The sequence below is a fragment of the Lutjanus erythropterus genome, chromosome 12 (assembly GCF_056507025.1).
Source record: "Lutjanus erythropterus isolate fLutEry1 chromosome 12, fLutEry1.hap2, whole genome shotgun sequence".
NCBI lineage: Eukaryota > Metazoa > Chordata > Actinopteri > Lutjaniformes > Lutjanidae > Lutjanus > Lutjanus erythropterus.
Genome location: NC_139328.1, coordinates 18,776,260 through 18,796,880, shown reverse-complemented (window position 1 = coordinate 18,796,880; position 20,621 = coordinate 18,776,260). Strand labels below are relative to the sequence as shown.

At 37.5% G+C, this 20,621-nt stretch overlaps 1 protein-coding gene across 3 annotated transcripts in view; it reads left to right on the top strand.

Moving 5' to 3' along the window:
* LOC146317878 (collagen alpha-1(XI) chain-like) overlaps positions 1–19,816 on the top strand; it is a 135,925-nt gene extending 116,109 nt beyond the window's left edge. For 2 of the 3 annotated variants that reach the window (XM_084733067.1, XM_084733065.1), the window contains 13 exons: positions 1,467–1,520; positions 6,411–6,518; positions 6,653–6,706; positions 8,442–8,495; positions 9,120–9,227; positions 11,025–11,078; positions 11,616–11,651; positions 11,765–11,818; positions 12,510–12,771; positions 14,284–14,396; positions 15,355–15,423; positions 15,719–15,952; positions 18,160–19,816. In XM_084733067.1, coding sequence (XP_084589193.1) covers positions 1,467–1,520; positions 6,411–6,518; positions 6,653–6,706; positions 8,442–8,495; positions 9,120–9,227; positions 11,025–11,078; positions 11,616–11,651; positions 11,765–11,818; positions 12,510–12,771; positions 14,284–14,396; positions 15,355–15,423; positions 15,719–15,952; positions 18,160–18,306 — 1,347 coding nt within the window. In that variant the 3' untranslated portion in view covers positions 18,307–19,816. The remainder of the gene's footprint in view (positions 1–1,466; positions 1,521–6,410; positions 6,519–6,652; positions 6,707–8,441; positions 8,496–9,119; positions 9,228–11,024; positions 11,079–11,615; positions 11,652–11,764; positions 11,819–12,509; positions 12,772–14,283; positions 14,397–15,354; positions 15,424–15,718; positions 15,953–18,159) is intronic. The other variant, XM_084733066.1, reaches the window with a different exon arrangement.
* Positions 19,817–20,621: the final 805 nt, after the last annotated feature.

Genomic DNA, 20,621 nt, shown 5'->3' with positions numbered 1-20,621 from the left:
ACACATGGTTTTGATAAAAAACTTGAGGTCAAAAGTCAAAAATGAATATTAGTGAAAAGTCCAAAAAGTAATTCAAATTTATGTAGCAGAAGTTTCCTACCCCTTTAATTTAACTTTTAATTTATACATATATTCAGCCTTTAGAATTGGAATGCTAAAAAGCAGTGTGACCAGACATGACAACAAAATGAGTCTCAGCATAGTTTATTTTCTGTTCATTCGGCTTAGGCTTATTCGACTGCTTAACCATGGTGCATAGGTTTTATAATGGAGGGGAAAACCCTGCTGTTTATTCATGCAGCAGGTTTGCTAAAATGTTGGTGACATTCTCATGTACACAATAGCGCATGTACACACAAACAAACAATATTATACAACATCTGGGCATGACCTTAATAATTTTTGCTGCCCTCAGTAAGTCGATAACATAATTTTCATGACAGGTCTAGTCATGACCACACAGTTTGTGGTAAGATATTATGACAGATGATGATACTGCAGCATTATCTGAGATAAAATGTCTAATAAATGAAAAAAATCTACCTGTGGTAGAGTTTCACTACCAGAAATGTTCCTTGTTAAGTGTCAGGCACACTAGTTTTCATGTTTTCCTGCGATTCTGTGTCTTGAATTAAAACACAGGTTCGGATGGTTGTTCATGCATTTTTAAAACATTGGTATTTTAGACACTTTTCCCACCCATGATTTGTATTCCAAGGGATAGTGTCCAGGTGGCAGAGGCTACAGAACAAATTAGACCCCAGTTCCATGTCCATATTAATGGACTTTGCGATATGATTTTTCATCCTTCACCGAGGTAATTCTGGGTTAGTCTCTCTCCCAATATCTCTTCGAAATTGACTCAGGTTTGGTGCTCATTGATGCATGTGGCCACTCGACTACATTAGCACACATGCACACACACACACACACACACACACACACACACACACACAAATGCCTGCGTACACACACATACACACATCCACTAATGCACATATACAGTTGCCAGGGCTCATAACCTACATTGAAGACCGGTGGCTTTTGTTTGGTCTATTTGATTATGGTTTTCTAATGGCAAATGACAGCCCACTTACAAGGTTCTGACCAGAGGCTGTTTGGTGAAAATGCTGATGTGCTTTTAGCTCAGTATGTTTGGAATGTAGGGCAATTTGCTCCCACTGATGCTGCCTGGCCCTGCACAGACCTCTCTCTTTAAAAAGATTCAAGGTCAGAGCATGCATCAGCCAAACAATTAGTATGTAGACGAAACCACTGCGTGTCAGCAAATGTTGGTTAATTTCCCTTTTAGAGAATAATTACCAATTCGGTGGCCTTTTGAATAGTTTATTCGAAAGCTTTTGACACAAGAGAGTAAAGTTGTTGAATTAGTTTGTTAACTACATTGTTACATTTGAATATTTGAAGTACCAAACTATGATTGTGCTTTTTCTCGTTCTTCTCAGGGACCTGTTGGACCAGCAGGTCAGGAGGGCAGACAGGGAGAAAAGGGATCCAAGGTAAGTTGCCAACGGTCTGATTTCGTCATTGCATCATTTTATTCTTGCTGGGATCAGGTTTGGATAATTACATGGAAGCAAAGACAGATCTTAACTGAAATCTTATAAGCAGCTATTCAAATTTATGTTCTCAAATGTAATAGTTCAGACAAGTTTCTCACATGCAATTGATCATTTTCAGATCTAAAAATTAATGTCGAGTCAGAATATTCAGTTGCTCGAGATGGACTGGTGAATTCAGACACCGTGATGTAAAATTCTCAATTTTATATACTTTATTTAATCAGAAAGTCACATTCAAGTCGAGATCTCATTTACAAGTGAGATCTTAGTACAGAGTAAAAAATAAATAAAATTTAATAAAATTGGTAATGGCATAGTAATATAGTAATAAAATAACAATAAAATAGCACTGATTTAAATATATATCCATTTAAACTACAGCATGACAAATTATAAATGAAGCATTTTTAAATATCCTTGGCATGGCTATAAAAAAGAATAAAATGCAAACTCATAATGTAAAACAGTCACACCTAAAATCAATGAAATCTAAAACCAAATGTTTGAATTGCCCTATCAGTATCAGTGTGTCAAGTTTCATTCTGCTCTGTAGATTTTTCCAGCAATATCCAAAGGCTGTCTTTCCAAGATTAGAAATTCTTGTTGGCACATATAAAGTCAGAGTAGAACATCTGTGCCACCATACATAATCAGCTGAGCCTCAATGAATTTGATCAGACTTTCTCAGATTACAATCTATCAGTCACATCATCTGAGAAAGACAAGTTCAGATGAGTGACTGGAAACACCGGATACTTGAGTGTTGTTTTTAAAAAACAAACAAAAAAACTTTCTGTAAATGTTAAAGGGGGGAATTCGGATCGCATTAATTCAAGTAGTTTGTTTTTTAAGTCCATATAATTTTAATTAAGTTTCCAGAGAAGAGCTATCTAATTTAGTACTAATTGTACATAAAATAAAGAAAGTGTTCAGCTCGTACGTGTCCTTTTATTAAATTAACCCCAATTACTTGCTAGCATAACCTTGAGAGTCAGCGCTCAGCAAGTCAGCTGAACTTGCCAAAATTTTAAATTTGTCCACAGGCAGCATGCAATTACAAATGCACAGTATGAAGACTAAACTTTCTAATAATTAATGAATATTTACATGGTTTTACATGGAGCCGTTCTTTCAGTGACATTGCTTGTTTCCCAGTAATCAGTACCAGAATGCATAATTATTTAAAGGGAACTTATTATTCACAGGAAACCTGTAGAATAACAAGTAAAATATTTCAATGACTTAAGTATTCACCTCTGGTAAAATGTAACAGTTTGGGAGTTTTCTTTGCGTTCACCAAAATGCATTGTGTGTATCCTTGAGATCTAAGAAATATGTGAAGTGCATTTCCTTCCTCATAAAATATTTGTAGCGCTGAAGATCCCCTTGTCTCAAAAATGTTTTTTCTTCTGTTTATGTCCCCTAAAATGTCTGACCTTGACCATGGTGACAGTGCAAAGTTTGTCACTAGAGACGTGTTTTCACATTTCTATACTGAAGGGGAAGATGCCTGTGCACTTCCCTAAAATCTGTCATTCAAACATACGTGGGCAGGCTGGATTTGGTGCGTAACAAATTCAAAAGCCAATCACTGTCTAATATGTTTTATGCGAGTAAAGAATCCTGAAACCTCCAACACAGAGCAGACTTCTCAGTACAGAGATTAGCTGTCAGTCACTGCCACTTACAAACTAACAAGCTGAAAAAACAAGATAAACAAACAAAAGATGCTAACTACACTCACCATCCTGATAAACATGTGAGTTTCTGATTTTGGCGCACAACAGACTCGCCATCTGTGTCTGGCTATGACTGAGCCTCAAACATGAACAGTTGAAACCCTTAAATTTTTCCTTTAATGCGAACATTAGCCATCTTGCTAGCTCTTTAACTGATCAAACTAGCTCAAGTAGTGTGAGTCACCAGATGTAGACTGTGGGCAAACTTGCCATTGGACGTCTGTTTCAGCTGGCAACATCTGCTGTCTGTATTTTCAAAGTCCCCAGGAAACAACAACACCTTCCAAGCTAGCAACCAGCATGCTGAAAATCACTGCATCCTGGGCTGAGGACCACCCAAGATGACTGTGATTGGTTTAGAATAATACAAACCAGCCAGAGTGTTTTCCCCTATGGCAAAATCAAAAATGTGTGGAGGCAGATCTTTCTCCAGCACCCAGCCAGATCTTTGGTAACGTGCTGAATGCTTAAAGTAGTCCAAACTGATTAAACAGAACCCCGCACATGCTACATAGATCCAAGTGTGTCAGTTTGTTTATCAGCTTACAGTCTTCTTTCCCTCTTCCTTTGCTCAGCATTTCATGCCACCTGTAGATACGCTGAATAGTGTGACACTATTTGTAGGACTGTGTGTCACATTACCCGAGCGCATGTGCATCCTCGTGCACAAGATAAACAACATAGACTTCATAGAAAAACAGCTCCATAGGGAACTTTTAAGCTGCTTACTTTAGTTGGTCTAAAGAGCAAAGTAACACTGATTCAGAAACTTTCCTCTGATTTCCTGCCCATGTGTACATTTATGTATTTACCCGAGATCCTGAGAAATTGGCAAATTAGTCTCACAGAAGAGGCAGCAGGGTTTCTTGAAACTATCGGCGGATTTGATTGCTTTGTTAAAATCCACAACATGCTTGTGTTTGCACAGTTGAAGAGCATCAAATAGGAAAAACCTCTGTGAGCCTAAAAGAAATTGTTTGTCTCCAAATCAGTTGGTTCAAAGAAACACACAGACAGAGAACCTGACAAATCTCAGACACAGCCTCGCTCTTCCCTTTGTTCTTTGTCGTTCTCCACCTCTCAAACTGTCGCGCAGACACGCACATATACAAAGTGCACGTTCCATTCATATTGAGGTAAAGGATTAGAGTTGATTTGATGGAGACAAGACAAAGCCTGCTTGGTGATCCTAGAGTGTCAAATCCAGGCCTAATTGGTTGTCAGAACAATTTAATCCCCTCCTCCGATGAGCCTAGTCGATATGACATCCCTGGAACTTCAATACATAAAAACTCTGTGTTCCTGCTCAGAGACAATAGATGAGATCTGGCAACATTTGATCTGTTTAGATGCTGCAAATCCTTGAATCCTGAGTCTGAGGTTTTGTGGAAAGAAAACATGGTAAAATATTGAAGTGACTTCTGGATACGGGATCGCTTTAATTATCAAGTTGGATAAAGGTCTTGGGGTCCAGTCCAATCAAAATTTATTCACAGAGCACATTTAAAAATGATAACAAACCATAGTGCCGTGCAATCAAATATAGCAAAAACATAAAAAACACCATAGTAAAAAACACAATAAAAACATAAAACCATAAAAGCAAAACATAAATCAGCATGATAAAAACAATAAAAACATAAAACCAGACAAGTAAACCCAAAGAATAAAAAATGTGTTTTAAGACAGGAATTAAAAACAGGCATTATAAGAGCCAGGCTAACATGCAACGACAACTCATTCCAGAGTTAGGAGGGTACAACTGCAAAGGCACAATTTTCCGTGAACCTCATCCTAGATCGTGGGACAACTGATCAGCTGACCTGAGTGACCTCGGTGGGATGTACGGTTTTAAAAGAGGTTAAGAGAGGTTGAAACTAGCCCGTGTACTGATTTGTGGGTAAACAACAAAATCTTAAATCAATCTTAAAACATAACAGGAGCCAGTGAAGGGCGGTCAGTACAGGAGAAATGTGCTCTTGTCTGTGTTTACCTGTTAAAAGACCAGTTTTAACATTGTGGACCAACTGCAGACATGAGAGAGAGGTCTTGTTCACAGGTATAACCCTTTCAAAATGACTAAAGTCACGATAAAAAGGACTTGACCATAGCTAAGGGCCTCAGCTGGAAAATGACAAGTTTTACCACTGAGTTTATCCACTTGTTCAGTTTAAAATCATTTTCCATTATCACACCGGATTCATTCATTGAGTGTCACCATTTGGCTCAAATATCACCACTTTGGTTTTGCTCTCATCAAAGTTTATAATCTTTAAAGTCAACCAAGCTTTGATGTCCTCAATACAATTCACCAATGGTTTTAAGAGTCCCTTCAGGAGGTTACGATCTTGCGATTACAACAGTTCACTCAAATTCAACCAGTTCCTGTCGATTGTGCACAACATTGCAATTTCGTCCAATAACCACAAATGTGACCAATCATTATAGCTCTCTGCAAGTCCCACCAATAATAGCAGTCCCAGGTGCAAACCTCTCAATGATCTGACTCAACGTTTTATTATCTACTATTTCTTTTTTTATTTGCATATTTTTTAAATTTTGTAACAGGGGCAGTTACATTTATCATTTATCATGTTCTGGCACTTATACATTTTATTATTTTATGCTTGCTGTTTTTGTTTTTGTAATTCTGAGCCTTTTTGGTAAGGTTAGGAACACTTAGATGGTGCGGTTTTATTCACCCTGAAACAAGTTGCCTTGGATTTTGAATGAAAAGCTGCGGGGAGATCAGGCATTTTAGGCCACAACAATCCCCCCAAAAGCCTATGAAATCCTGGAGGGGCTGTTTTAGGTTTGAAGCTCAAAAACAGGTAAATCTGAGCATCATCAGCATAAAAGTGGGATAGGATGCCGTATTTTCTGAGAATGAACCCTAAGGGAAGCATATAAAGAGTAAGTACACTCAACTGGTTAAATTCAAGGATACACACAATGTGTTTTGGTGAGAAAAACAGCATGTAAATCAAACTTTCTTTGTTTATCAAAAACTGCAGACATAGATGAGCTCTATGAACCATGAAAACGGGAGTGATTGAGTGAGTGGTTATTGTTTGTTGATGTTTTATAGGGAGAGGCTGGAGCAGAGGGGCCTGTTGGAAAAACTGGACCTGTGGGACCTCAGGGACCTGCTGGAAAGTCTGGTCCTGAGGGACTGCGTGGAATCCCTGGCCCTGTTGTGAGTGCATTTTGTCCATGAACATCTGTCACTTCTTTATAGCACACATTTCACATTGCAACCTGATCAGAATTTTAAAAAGTGAATGAATGAATGTTATTAACAAAATGCTGTAAAAAAAAATTTATTTTCAGGGTGAGCAAGGACTCCCTGGTGCTTCTGGCCAAGACGGCCCACCTGGACCCATTGTAAGTCCTTCCACCTCCTCAGTAAAATAAAACTAAAGAAAAATGTTGTAAGTTGTTAAATGTGTTGACTGCTGACACTGCAGGACTGCCACCCACACCTTGTTAGAAAAGGTCTATAACTTTGCTCTTCGTCATTAAAGGGCATAGCAATTAGTCAGCTGAAAGAGAACGTTTTTTATGGTACAGTTTACCAATTTTTGGTGTAATACCTTTAAAATATTATAGCCCTGAAACAAGTAGTCAATTAATCAGTTACTAGTTCCAACTTCTTTTCTTTGTCATCCTTGACAGTTAACTGAATAGCTTTTGATTTTTGGCAGGTTGGTCAGACAAAACTAAACTCGCCTCGGCTTTATTTGTACAACACGTTTCATACTCACATGCAGCCCAAAGTGCTCCACATAGCAAAATTAAAACACAGACAAGAAACAAATCAAAACAGCAAAGAAAATGCAATAAAATTACAACAAAACAATAAAATTTTGTCAATAATAAATAAATATGTCAGTACAGTGTTGTAAAAGAAACACCAAGGATGGAAATAATGTAAAAAAAAAAAACAAAAAAAACAAACAATGACAGAAGCTTAAAAACTAAGGTTAAAACATTGCTCCCAAATAAAAAATTAAAAGCCAGATCACAAAGATAGCTCTTTAATTTCCTTTAATGTTATATTTTAACGTAAAAACTTGACCAGTGTCAATTTTGACAACCAGTTTGATTTAATTTTAGTCATAGTCTTTTGACTAAAATGCTGTTTAGTTTTAGTCAATTTTTTGTTTTATTCTAGTTGAGTTTAAGTGTTATTAAGTGTTATACTCATTATATGCTTCCAGATGACACATTTATTTTTCTTTTTGTTGCATGTTTTTTCAATGTGAGGACTTACTATAACTTATGATCTTCAGTGTGTCAATCTGAGATTAGCAACTCTGGGACTTTCACTTCTCTAATCAAGACAGCGGTGTTTTGTTTTGTTTTGTTTGTTTTTTTTGTGTATTGGATTGAAATTTTAGCTAAACACACCAGCTCAGGTTAGCTGATAAAATAATATTAGCTTGAAAAACAAAAGCATTTAGGTGTGTTTACCTTTGTAAGAATTTCAGAATGACTCTTACTTCACATTTGTCGTGTTTTTACTGGTGATTGTTGTTCCATATAAACTTGTTTTCCTTGACATCAGATGTGAACTTTATTGATCTCTTCGTTCTTTCTCCCAAGCCTTGATGTTTCTGTGCACTTTATGAGACATGCAGCAAGTGCATCTAGTTGACTTCCCAGGTTAGATCGATACTATCCAAATGTGTACATATCACCCCCTACCACACAAACAGATGTGATCCCCTCCAAACTCACCGCTCCCTAACATTTTTCGTCTCATTTTTATTTGTTGATAAAAGTGTCAGTACACTTTGTTATAGTTTTTGTCATCATAAATTTCTTTTTATTCATTTATCATCTTGTTTTTGTCGGTGCAAAACTTATGTTGACAAAAACTTAGCCGAAACTTATTAGTGAACAAAATTAGCACTATTATGGCAAAAATGATTAATTGATAGATTGTGAAAATAATCTTTAAGCATTGCTTACAGGCTACAGCAGTTGTTGCAGTTGCCCTGCAAAATAAACGCAGAATAGTCTGTTTGAATGCAGAGATTTGTGACTGCTGTCACTGTAAAATAATGTAAATTCATTTCACATTATGCCTGACAATCTGATTCTTTTCCCTCCGCAGGGACCCCCTGGACTTCCTGGTATGAAAGGTGACTCTGGATACAAGGGAGAGAAGGCAAGACATTATTACGATGCTAATCTCAAATGGCTTTATTGTGTATTTCTCATATCTGCTTATGCGCCTTATCTGCAGCTTCCACAGTGAGCAAACATCTAGGCCTATTGCCTATATCTCTTTGTTCACTCTCTCACAGTGAGATGAAGAAAGCTTCTGCTCTATGAGGAGCTTTCACTGTGATTTAATGCACCAAATGAATATGTATAAGTCCAATAATATCATCTTTCTAATGGTCATTGGTTTAATGCCAGCATGCAGTAGTCAGAAGCAGATGGTCATAACTCTGCCCAGCAGCAGGTGCTGAGGCAGACCACCATTGTTAAATATGACGACCACTATAAACACGCTAATTATTTATAGGCAGAAATAAGACAGTACTGAGGTCGGCTGGCCACACATTACGCATAAACTCGCAGGTGAATTTGCATTTTTGTTTCACTTTGAAAAACTGCCTTCATTTTCCGCGGGTGATGAATGAACAGGAATTAAAGCTTTAGTAGATACGAAAATTACTTTTTTGTCAAATGGATAATTAGTACAAATATTGTTTTGCTCTCTGAATTCTTATCAGTGCTTTTGTCTCACTTTCTGTTCTTTATTGTGTTCTCTGCACCACTCCAGGGTCATCCAGGTCTGATCGGTCTGATCGGACCCCCCGGCGAGCCCGGAGAGAAGGGAGACAGAGGACTGCCTGGACCTCAGGGTACTGCAGGAGGCAAGGGTGATGCTGTAAGTCAACCTAAAATATGCTCTCCATCATCTCCATAGGAATTTGAATCTCATAAAGTCATAGTGCTGCATAAATGTATGTGTAAAGTCTGACTTTGCTACACTCACAGGTTAAATTCCCACAAGACCAGCATGTAGTCATAGTGGAGAGAAAGTCACCCTCATTTCAGATCACTTTATCTCATATATAGTCAGTGACTTTATTTGCAAAACAAATAAACACCATTCTTAAAATGAATAAACCAGCGCCAGTTTTGTTTGATATTCCCTTGAGTGAACAATATAAAAAGGACTTTTTGAAAATGAGATGTCTCATCAAAACAACCCAACACCTGTTTGATTGATATTCCCTGGAGTGCACCAGAAAGCATGATTTAGGAAAATAAATAAAACCAGAGATATCTGTGTTTGCAACAAACCCCTCCATCGTGTTACTGTAAGTAGAGCTCAGTGTTATTGCTTATCGACTTTCAGTGAAATCATATCAGTTTCTCCTGTCCAAATGAATGATTCTGAGATCATTTAAACATAAACTAAAGCAGTAAGTTCTTATACGTGATGAGTTTTATCTAATGTGGTGCATAACAGTGAAACCCACTTCATTGTGTTAAATATCACTTTCCTTATTCAGGTTTTCTGCAGGTCCTTAAAACGTCTAAAATCCTATCATCTGAATTTTAGGCCTTAAAATGTCTTAAATATTTTGACGGATCTCAAAAATTGATTGAAATAAGAGGTAACATTTCTTGCATTAACGCTGCACTAACTTCAGTGTCACTTTTAACTGTGTTTTGGGGAAAATTTGTATTGATCTCACTGTAACAACTACAAAACAAAACCAACATTGATCCAATTAACCATGCAACCATGCAATGCAAACTGTGCTTGTACTTTTTTGCCAGTATGGATGTGAAATAGGTTTTAAATTGCATTCACAATGAGTTTAATAAGTCTTGCAGAAACTCTGGATATTGTGATGGTGGAGAGAAAGTGAACTTTGTGCTTGGATTACTTTATCTCATATAATCAATCAGTTAATTTGCAAAAACAGATAAACACCATTCTTAAAATGAATAAACCAGCACCAGTTTGATTCATGTTCCCCTGAGTGAACAATAAAAACATGATTTATCAGAATTTGAAACAAAGAGCAGTATCTTATCAAAACAACCCAACACTCGTTTGATTGATATTTCGGGATTAAGGAAGATAAATAAAAACAGATATCAGTGTTTACAAATTAACAGTTCAATCATGTTGCTGTAAGTAGGACTGGATGTTATTGCTTATCGACTTTCAGTGAAATCATTTCAATTTCTGGTGTCCAATTCAATGATTCTGAGGTCATTTAAAACACAAACGAAGACAACAAATTGGTTTTACATGTGTGAAGAATTGTGTCTGATGTAATGCATAGCACTGGGACCCAGTTCATTGCATTGAATGCCAGTTTACTTATTCAGGGTTTCTGCAGGTCATTAAAAAGTCTAAAATCCTTTAATCTGAATTGTACCCCCTAAAATGTCTTAAATACAATTTTGACAAGTCTTAAAATTATGTTTACATTACTTGCATCAAAGTTGCATAAACTTCTGTCCTACTTTTAAATTAAAAATGATTTGAAAACATGTAGAAACCTGCAGAAACAAATCTTCTGTGTAATTTTGTGTTTAGCATTTGCCATCATGGAAAAAAAACAACTGCAAGACATTCTGGACAAATACATCAAAAATCAGATCCTGCTTGAAACATCTGTTAAGTGCATTCTGACTCATGTGTCTGTTGTTTTACTTTAAGGGTGCTGTCGGTCCCCAAGGTCCTCTCGGCCCTCCCGGTCCTCCTGGTATTTCTGTAAGTTTCATTTTTATTGATCAAATTCTTTACCACCAGGCCGCCAGGCTTCTCAACGCACAAACCTAATTACTCCACATCGCATATCTGCACACCTGCTGTCTGCAAAAATATACCATCAGTCATCAGCTGCTGCTTTTGAAACAGGACTGATACCTAATGCACAATACTTCTGTATACTTACTTTTACACATAAATCCTAATTTGAGTATATTTATATTTGTATTCCTGTTGTGTTAGTATTAGTATAGCTTTGTATTTGTTCATTCATTCATTCATTTATTGTCTGTAATGCTGGAGCCTATCCCAGCAGACACTTTAATTTATCTAGTTCCATTTTAAAATTATTTTTTAAAATCTTATTTCATCTCTCTTTGTCTAGTGCTCTTATTTCAACAAGTGTTCTCACTGCTGAGCTGACCTGTTTTTCTCATCCCACACATTTCGTTGTACCAATGACCCTGTATCGAACGTGAACTTATTTTTCCAGTTTGTTACGTGAGTGTTGTTTATCTCTTATTTTTTCTTGTTCAACAGGGCCCTCAAGGACAGAAGGGTTCCAAGGGATCAAGTGTAAGTTGTGTTTTCATCATTTTCAGATTTTTAATGCCATTCGATGCCCATTGTGTGTTTTATGAGAATGGACTTCTTTATAATCACGTCCACGATGTCTTGTTTTCTGTCAGGGTTCACCAGGTCAGAAGGGAGACACTGGACTGATTGGACCACCTGGACCACCTGTAAGTTATTGTCAATACATTTAGATACGTCTACCCAATACACAGCGTACTCTAAGAACACTTAAAATGTGCATTAACTATACTGCTGTAATATAATAATACTGTTGTCACTAGAGATAAAACAATTAGTCGATTAATCGATCAGTCAGTCGCAACAAAAATGAATTGGCAGTGACTTTGATTATCAAGAAATAATTTCATTCATATTCAAGAAAGATGGCTTCACAAATGAGAATTTACTGGTTTTTCACTTTTTTTGAATAAACAAGAAAATAATTGGCAGATTTAAAAAAAAAAATAGCACATTGGAGAAGTTAGCCTTTAGGCCTTTCCAAAACATGAACAACAGTCTATTTTTCACCCAAACCATGATCTTTTCTTAAACATAACCAAATTGTTTTGTTGCAAAGTAAATAAAAAAATAATAATAATAAAAATAACCTGAAGATAATAAGTCAACTAAGTCTAAATATAATAAGCTAACAATAAGCAACAAACACCTCCTCTGTCTTTCTGAGAGGAAGATTTCTTTCAGAAAAGGCTTTCTGGCAGAAAAGTCCTGAAGGCTGACTTCTCCCATGTGCAAATAATTAATGGAGGCAGACATACTATTAACCAATCAGACTCTCCTACCTTGTATATGCTTTTGAAACCATCATTTAAATATGTATCAATCACCTCCGTGTTACAGGGTCCACCTGGTGATGTCATCCAGCCGCTGCCCATCCAGCAGGCTTCCAGAAAGACCAGGCGACAGGCTGAGATGCAGGGAGACGCCGCAATGCCAGACTACGGCGTAGACGGCGTGGGCATGGAGGGAATGGAGGATGTCTTTGGATCCCTCAACAACCTCAAACAGGACATCGAGCGCATGAAGTTCCCCATGGGCACCCAGGACAACCCCGCCAGGACCTGCAACGACCTGCACCTCAGCCAGCCCGACTACCCAGATGGTAGGATGACAGGAGACTGTGTTTATCTGAGCATTGACAATCGGACAAAAATCTTTGCATCAGTGCAAGCCAAGTGTGTAATTATCCAAGGGAATAATTTCTGGACCTACTTTTACAGTTTCAGTTCACTAAAATCTCTCTAAACAGTGTCCAGTTGCCAAAATCCTGAAGACAGGGAGAGAGAGAGGAGTTAATAAAAATGCTGACATACTCCTCTGAAGCCCCTTTCACACATGCACTGCAACTCTGCACTTAGATAGACATTACCCAGAGGAGCTCTGTGTGTGAATGCAAATGTCCAAATCAGCTGGATTGGGCAGTAAACATATTTAACCCTACCTGTTCTCTATTCCAAAGTTTAAATAAACCCATGTGTAAATAGAGTAGGTCATTATCTGGCGAGAATTCACAACGAGCGAGTGGGCGTGTTGATGCCGTTTAGCTGCTTCGCACTCTTTTCTGCTTGCCTGTGTGTCACTTTTATTTATTTATTGCTTATATCTCATTTCCACACAGTCAAGGAAATTAAAAGTCCTGCTCATAGACAGTAGAAAAAGTGGACAGAGTGTCCAGGTCTGAAAAGTAAAGCCAAGGCAGAAGTGCTTTAATGTCCTTTCTTTCTAATGGCCAGCAGGGGGCGACTTCACTGGTTGCAAAAAAGAAGCCTGATTGTATGGAGTCAAATATGAAAATGGCAGAGATATGACTGACAAAATGCAAGTTGACTTATCGACTTGAATCATAAACTTGATATCATCACATAAACAGTCATCAGTATAGATCATCCTCCTCTTCCTGAACGCACTGCGAGTATTTCCAGTGGGTGAGAAAGGCTCTGACACAGACAATCTCCTACATGTGTTAAAGGGCAAATTTGGACGATGTGAGGACCTCATTCTCACCACATAGTTCAGAGTTCATATATGAAAATGTCTTGAGTCACCTTCAGTTATTACTATGACCTCCCAGCAATTCAGCTTTACAGGCAGCAGCAAGTGATTTTGCCTCTCAGGTTACTTACAAGCTGCTCCATCTTAATTCTGGAGGTTGTTGGGCTGCAAGAGAGGAAGACTGCAGGCACAACTCAGGGTTAAAACACCTCCTGAACATGTGTTAAAGAAAAAATATTTAATTTATTTCATTATTTATATTTAATTTAATTTAATTAAAACAGACTAGGATGAATCAGTAATAAGGATGTAAAGGACAGAGCTCTTTGTTGTAAAAATGCTATTTGCTTACAATTACTTAACCTTAATCTTAATCAGTTTTCAAAATATTCACAGGTTGATTTTATTTCAGTCCAGTAGCTTTTGAATCGACTAAATGTTGCAGCTCAACCCAGTACCCTTGGTAGGAGCAAATAACAGTTGTTAACCTTCTTGTAGTGTGGCAGTCTTGTCCATGATTATGTGAACATTAAATAACAGCAGCTGCATTCACTCTCCAGAAGGCCAAAGCTGTGCTTCGCGTCGCTTCCTCGGCTGTGTCACGACTGTGTTTGTCTCTCAGGTGAATACTGGATTGATCCAAACCAGGGCTGCATAGGAGACTCCATCAAAGTGTTCTGCAACTTCACAGCAGGCGGAGAAACATGCATCTACCCAGATAAGAAATCCACAGGAGTAAGTAATGAGCAAATGTTAACATCTGTTATATAGAGAATCAGAGCTGAATCAAATGGTGTTTCACGCTAATAAAAAAGAAGTGATTTAAAAGGATAGTTCAGATTATTTGAAGTGGAGATGTATGAGGCACTTACCAGTAGTCAGTGTATTACCTACAGTAGATGGCAGTCGACAGGGTCCCAGTTTGGAGAAGTAGCAGGAGTACTGATGTAGGAAGATAAACAGTATACTGACTAACTGCTTAAAAACTCCTACAACAGCTTTTTAAATGAAGTTTACTTACTTGCTTACATACTTACTTTGGACAGGGTCTGCAGCAAAATGTCTTGTAGCCACCTAAAAAGATACAGCTAAAAAAAAATCAATATCAGTTGAAAAGTGTTTGCTATATTTAGAACATTTTCACCGCTTTGCTTTGCTGTCAGAGAGCCTTCTGTGACAGGAAAATACTGTTATATAAGCCAAATATTGCTCTCTCCAAATCCAACCAAACTCCATAGACAAAATCAATAATTTTACCTTGCAGAATACAGGAATTGCTGGTCAACCGCTGCCTTAATCAGTGAGTTTGATGGTGTTGTTTTGTGAATCAGAACAGACCTTTTAAAACACAGATGTCACACAACAACATAAACAAAGTAATCAATCAAGGAAGCGGTAGACCAGCAACTCACATATCCTGCAGGGCAGAATTACTGATTTTGAGTCTGGATGAGCAAGAGAGAGCAATATTCGGATTATACAGTATAACAGCAGTTTCCCAAAAATAAAGGCTGTATGACGGCAAGGTAAAGGGGTGAAAATATTCTAAATATAGCACAATGGATAAGTACTTCAAACAACCCCACTTTGTGGGAGCTGTTTACAGCTATTTAACTAAGATCTATTTACGGCTATGATGGTATAAACCTGTCTAACTGTCATTAACTACATTTTTTCTTGGTTTTTATTATAGGTTAGAATATCCAACTGGCCAAAGGAGGCTCCAGGTTCATGGTTCAGTGAATTTAAACGTGGCAAAATTGTGAGTCAGATCACTTTTTATTCACTTATTTCCTTTTCCGTTACATCCCAGCCCACTTTTGCACACTTTTCAGTTTTTGTCACATTCACAATAACTCTTTTCCACCAGTCATTCTTTCCTTACCTGCCTTCCTCTGCAATATATCTCCTTCCATTACCTTTCTCATCCTTCCTTTTCTTAATTAACTCCTTACCCTCTCATCGGTCCTTTTATTTACCTTTATATTTTTCTTCACCATTTGTCCTCTTTTCTCTTCTCATCCCCTTCATCTTCCTCTCCATCTGTCTGTCTCCAGTTGAACTACGTCGACGCGGGAGAGAGCACAATCAACACAGTGCAGATGACCTTCCTGAAGCTGCTGAGCTCCTCGGCACGGCAGAACTTCACCTACATTTGCCATCAGTCTGTGGCCTGGTACGACGCCAAGGCCGACAACTATGACAAGGCGCTGCGCTTCCTGGGCTCCAACGATGAGGAGATGTCTTACGACAATAATCCCTTCATCAAGCCGCTGATGGACGGCTGCTCGGTAAACACTCAGTTTCAAACTTTCAGCATGCAACTAAACTTTTTTCTAAATCCCATGAAATCCCATTAATCCCCACAAACCTGTCAACTACAAAAATGTTGTACAACAAAATTAACACTGGTTCACACCAGAAACATCAATGGATCGAGTGCAAAATCTTGGTTAAGAAAGCATATGCAGTTTTGATTTAAAATGGGTTCGTAAGGGTTTTTAATTAATGTGGACAGTAGAGCTAAAATGATTGATTGATGAGATGATTAACTGATCAGTTGATCAACAGAAATTAAAAATCTGCAACTTTAATTTATTAATGGCTTAAAATGCCAAATATTCACTGTTCCACCCTCTATGGACATATAAATGTGAATATTTGATGGATTTTATGGGGTTTTTTTTAACCTCTTTTTGATTTTGAATGGAATATCTTTTAGTTTTTGTAGGGATGCACAGTATTGGATCTTTGCCAGTATCCACTATGCTCATATTTTCTAACTCATTTCGGCTGATAGCAGTACATGCACATGTTTTTTCATGTTTTCACTTTTAAAATTTTAAATGCAGAAATCAAGGCTCTCCTGTAGTAGAATTAAAATATGATTATACCTGCTGTTATCGTGATTGCTGGCACTGGCAGATGCAGACATTAAATGCATTGCTTTTTAAAATGTACATATTCATTTGGCAAATACTGCTGATGTTTTTTTTGTTACTGCTGCCTGTTTTTGTTTGTTCTTCACATCTTTGTCATAATGATGATGATGACAGCAATTAAATTTGAAGTGTTGAAGGAATGTGATTTGGCCCCATCTTGCATGAACAATGTGAGCAATCGTTAAAAATAGCAACTCAGCTATCCTTCGCCACGGGCACGGTCACGTCGCACGCTCACAATTAAAGCATCATCTTATCGACCTGTCGTATCATCAGAAAGGCCAACACTGAGTAAAGCATAACGTGTAACATTTCTGAATGAAAATGTCTAAAAACATTTTGTTGAGTTGTGTTCTTAAATTATCCCAAATGATTCCAACGATGGTCAAACCCAGACAAATCCATGATTAATCAAAGTATTGTTGCATTTCCTTGCTAGCATCTAGTTTATAATAACTTCCTTGAAAACATGGGTAAGTTGGGTTTGTCACAGAGTAAGGATGGAAGTTGTCAAACGTCACTAAAAGTAACATGAATAAAACTTTAATATTCATATCAGAGTGATTTTCATCAGCTATGATGGTTGTTTAACAATGAAGCAAACAACTCCCATGATCCTCCTCTACTTCAGATGTCATTAAATTACATATTTTGTTACAGTTTTAATGTGAGAGGGACCCCCGTCAACAAAACTTGGCATCTTTTAAGTTTAAAGCTTTTATATGATACCAGTGACATGCTGTTATAATTGTGCGTTCCTTGTGTTTTGACTCTGTCAGACAAAAACAATGTTAAGATGATACCTGCAGCTTTAGGAATCTGTGATGAGCAGTTTTTACTATTTTACAACATGAAATGGCTCAAATGATTAATCAAATAATAAAAAGATAATAGGTAATAGAGATAATAGATAATAGGCAATTAACCACTAATGGCGATATTCATGAGTTGCAACCCCAGTGGGAAGTCTATGGAATAGCTTTTTGTTGATTTAATGGAAGTTTAAACTTTTTCTTCTGAGACTCAGACAATTGTCAGACTTGTGCGGATAGATGAAAAAAACATTGTTTAAATAATTTCATCTTATTTGTTTGGGGGAGCCCCAGGTGACACTTTCAGATTGTTTACTTTGTTCAATTAACTTTCCAAACCCTAAGATATTTACGTAGGAAATCTTCACATTTGAGAGACTGGTTATCAAAACCATTGTTGTTTAAACAATGACAATGAATGAGCACTAATTTGTACCAACAATACAATCAGATTTCTGCTCTTCCAGGTGAAGCATAAGATATTATATTATCTGTCCATCCACTCATCCATTTTCTATAACTGCTTTTAAAGGTGATTGGGGCTCACTGTGGAAAAAACAGAGTTACACAGTAAAAGTACACAGTCAGTGAAAAAGATTAGGAAAAAACAATAAATTGAGATTAAAAAGAAACAGGAAGAGGGAGATGCAGAGGGTATAAAGGAGTGTTTAAATCTGTCTTTTTGAAACACCTTTTCACCACAAAACTGAATAGCGTCTTCTTGTCTGTCCTCTGTGTCCGCAGCTGAAGCAGGGCTATTCAAAGACGGTGATGGAGATCAACACTCCCCGCATCGACCAGTTGCCCATCATTGACGTCATGCTGAATGACTTTGGGGAATCCAACCAGAGGTTCGGCTTCGAGGTCGGCCCCGTCTGTTTCCTCGGCTAGACGCGCCCGGACTCCCCGCTGAAGGACAGGGTCAGAGGGTACATATGTAACACCCACACGCTGAGATCCGACAACCTTTACCTTCTCTCCCCGCGAAGCAAAAAAAAAAACCTGTGTTTTCTTTTGTTGCCGAGAAGATCCACTCACGCCCCGGAGAAGAAGAGTGCCCCGAGGCCCTGTCATGAAAGCACTGACCAGGGGAAACTACTCCTCGCCCTTGTAGGGCCAGAATCACATGACTTTAACTTACATGTAGTGATGATGGGAGTGACATCAGGAAAAGGACATTTGATGCCGTGGCGGACAGTGGCGCACTTTCAGCAACAGAGAGAGGATCCACTCACCCCAAGCCCCATCCTCCCTTGTCCTTCCCCTCCCACCCACCACGCCTCCCTCTCTGGATGCTCCAGGTGCTGCTCTGAATACAACCACAGAGGTGCTTTTGTGCAGAATCACAAAACACTCAAAGGTGCTACAAAAAAGTGCTTTTTGATAAAACTGTAATTATTATTATTATTTTGTACAATATTGTTCCTTTCCGAATCCACTCTTAAAAACTTGCATGTGCCCCAGCTCTTAAAAGTTTAAATAAATATATAGAAATCAACCCAATGAATATATTTGACGTGTGTTAAAAACAAATTTGTTAAGAAATATAATGTCTCTTAAAAACATTCCAATTTGTAAGTATAAAATAATCCTTTTGTAAATAATATAACTTTCAATATTTGATTTTTATGAGAGCAAACCAAACTGGAACATAACACCTCTAAAACTCAAAGCATTTTGTCCTTTTTCATGACCAAACCAGCTGGTATTACCATCAGGATATGAAGCCATAATAAAATGAGATAGTAATATAAATATTGTAAGAAAGGGCTTATTCTTCCACACTTTAGTCATCCAGATGTTATTCTGTACCTCAGTGCCTTTAAAAAATGTGGACATATTTCAACCGTGTTTGTATCTTGATAACACAATCAAGTTTGAACGTTATTTGTGGTGGCAAACTTACGTAGAAAAAAAAAAACATTTTTGTGTTTTTTTTTTTTTAATTCACAAAAAGCCCTGTCGATTTTCTTCTTTGTAACAATGAACAAAATGTTTTCATGTGCCTTGACTTGTTCAATCAAAAATATTAAAACTGGATTCTGAAAAATGTCGGGTTGAATGTCTGTATTGTTGGAATGATTACACTCTTTTTGTGATTCTGCGCCGCCTTATACATATTATCACCTTCCTTGGCCATGATAATTTAAGATTAGGAGGATTAGTGGTTCCGAGTGTTTGGGTTCATGTGATAGATTCTGCTGAGCCCAGGCACTGTGATCTCTTCCAGTTTCTGTCTCTGACTCAGATTTGACTTTGATCAAGATCTGTTTGCATCTCCACCTCTTCAGCTTAAAGCTATGATAACCTCACTTCAGAGCCGCTTTCAAACCTGTGTAATTACAGTATGTTTACAACCTATGTACAACTGAAATAAATGTTTGGTGCTTTGCCAAATGCACACTGCAATCGTTTGCATTCACTTGCAGCTTATAATTATATATTTATAGCAAACTGACTCTATAGAAGCAGTGTATTGAGCCAAAATGCATGGTCACACAATGCATGTCTGCAGAGAGCTCACTGTATGTGCCAACACTGGATGACAACAACACTTTCCTGATTAGGTGTTTTTACTGCATCACTGGCTTCTGTATAAAACACAGTCAGACCACATGTCAAGACATAAATTCTTTACTGTACAGTAAGAAAAAACTAGGAAAAATCTTTTTGTTTTTTATATTTTTTTATTCCCGCCTCCAGTATGTCCAGTGATTACCAGGGGTGGAAGTAATGAATTACAACTATTCACGTTACTGAACGTAAGTCATTTTTATGGGGTACTTGTATTTTTTCAAGTCTGTAATTTTATTATTACTTAAAGGTCAGGTGTGTAAGATTTCAGGGGATCTATTAGCAGAATAGGGCAGAAATGGAATATAACATCCAGAAGTACAGGATGTTTTCACTGGTGTGTATTGACCTGAAAATAAGAATCATTGTGTTTTTGTTACCTTAAAATGAAGAGCACGGATGAAACGTCATGTTTCTACTGTAGCCCAGAACAGACAAACCAAACACTTGCTTCACATAGAGCCTTTCACATTTTGTGTAACTATGTGTGACATGTTGTAATCACCAACATTAATGATGGTAAATTTATATTAATTCAACTCAGTTCATAGTTATTTTACTGTTAACAATGACATTTTACTAAATAATGTGTTTTAATACAATAATTTATGTTATTTGATCATTAGTTTGTG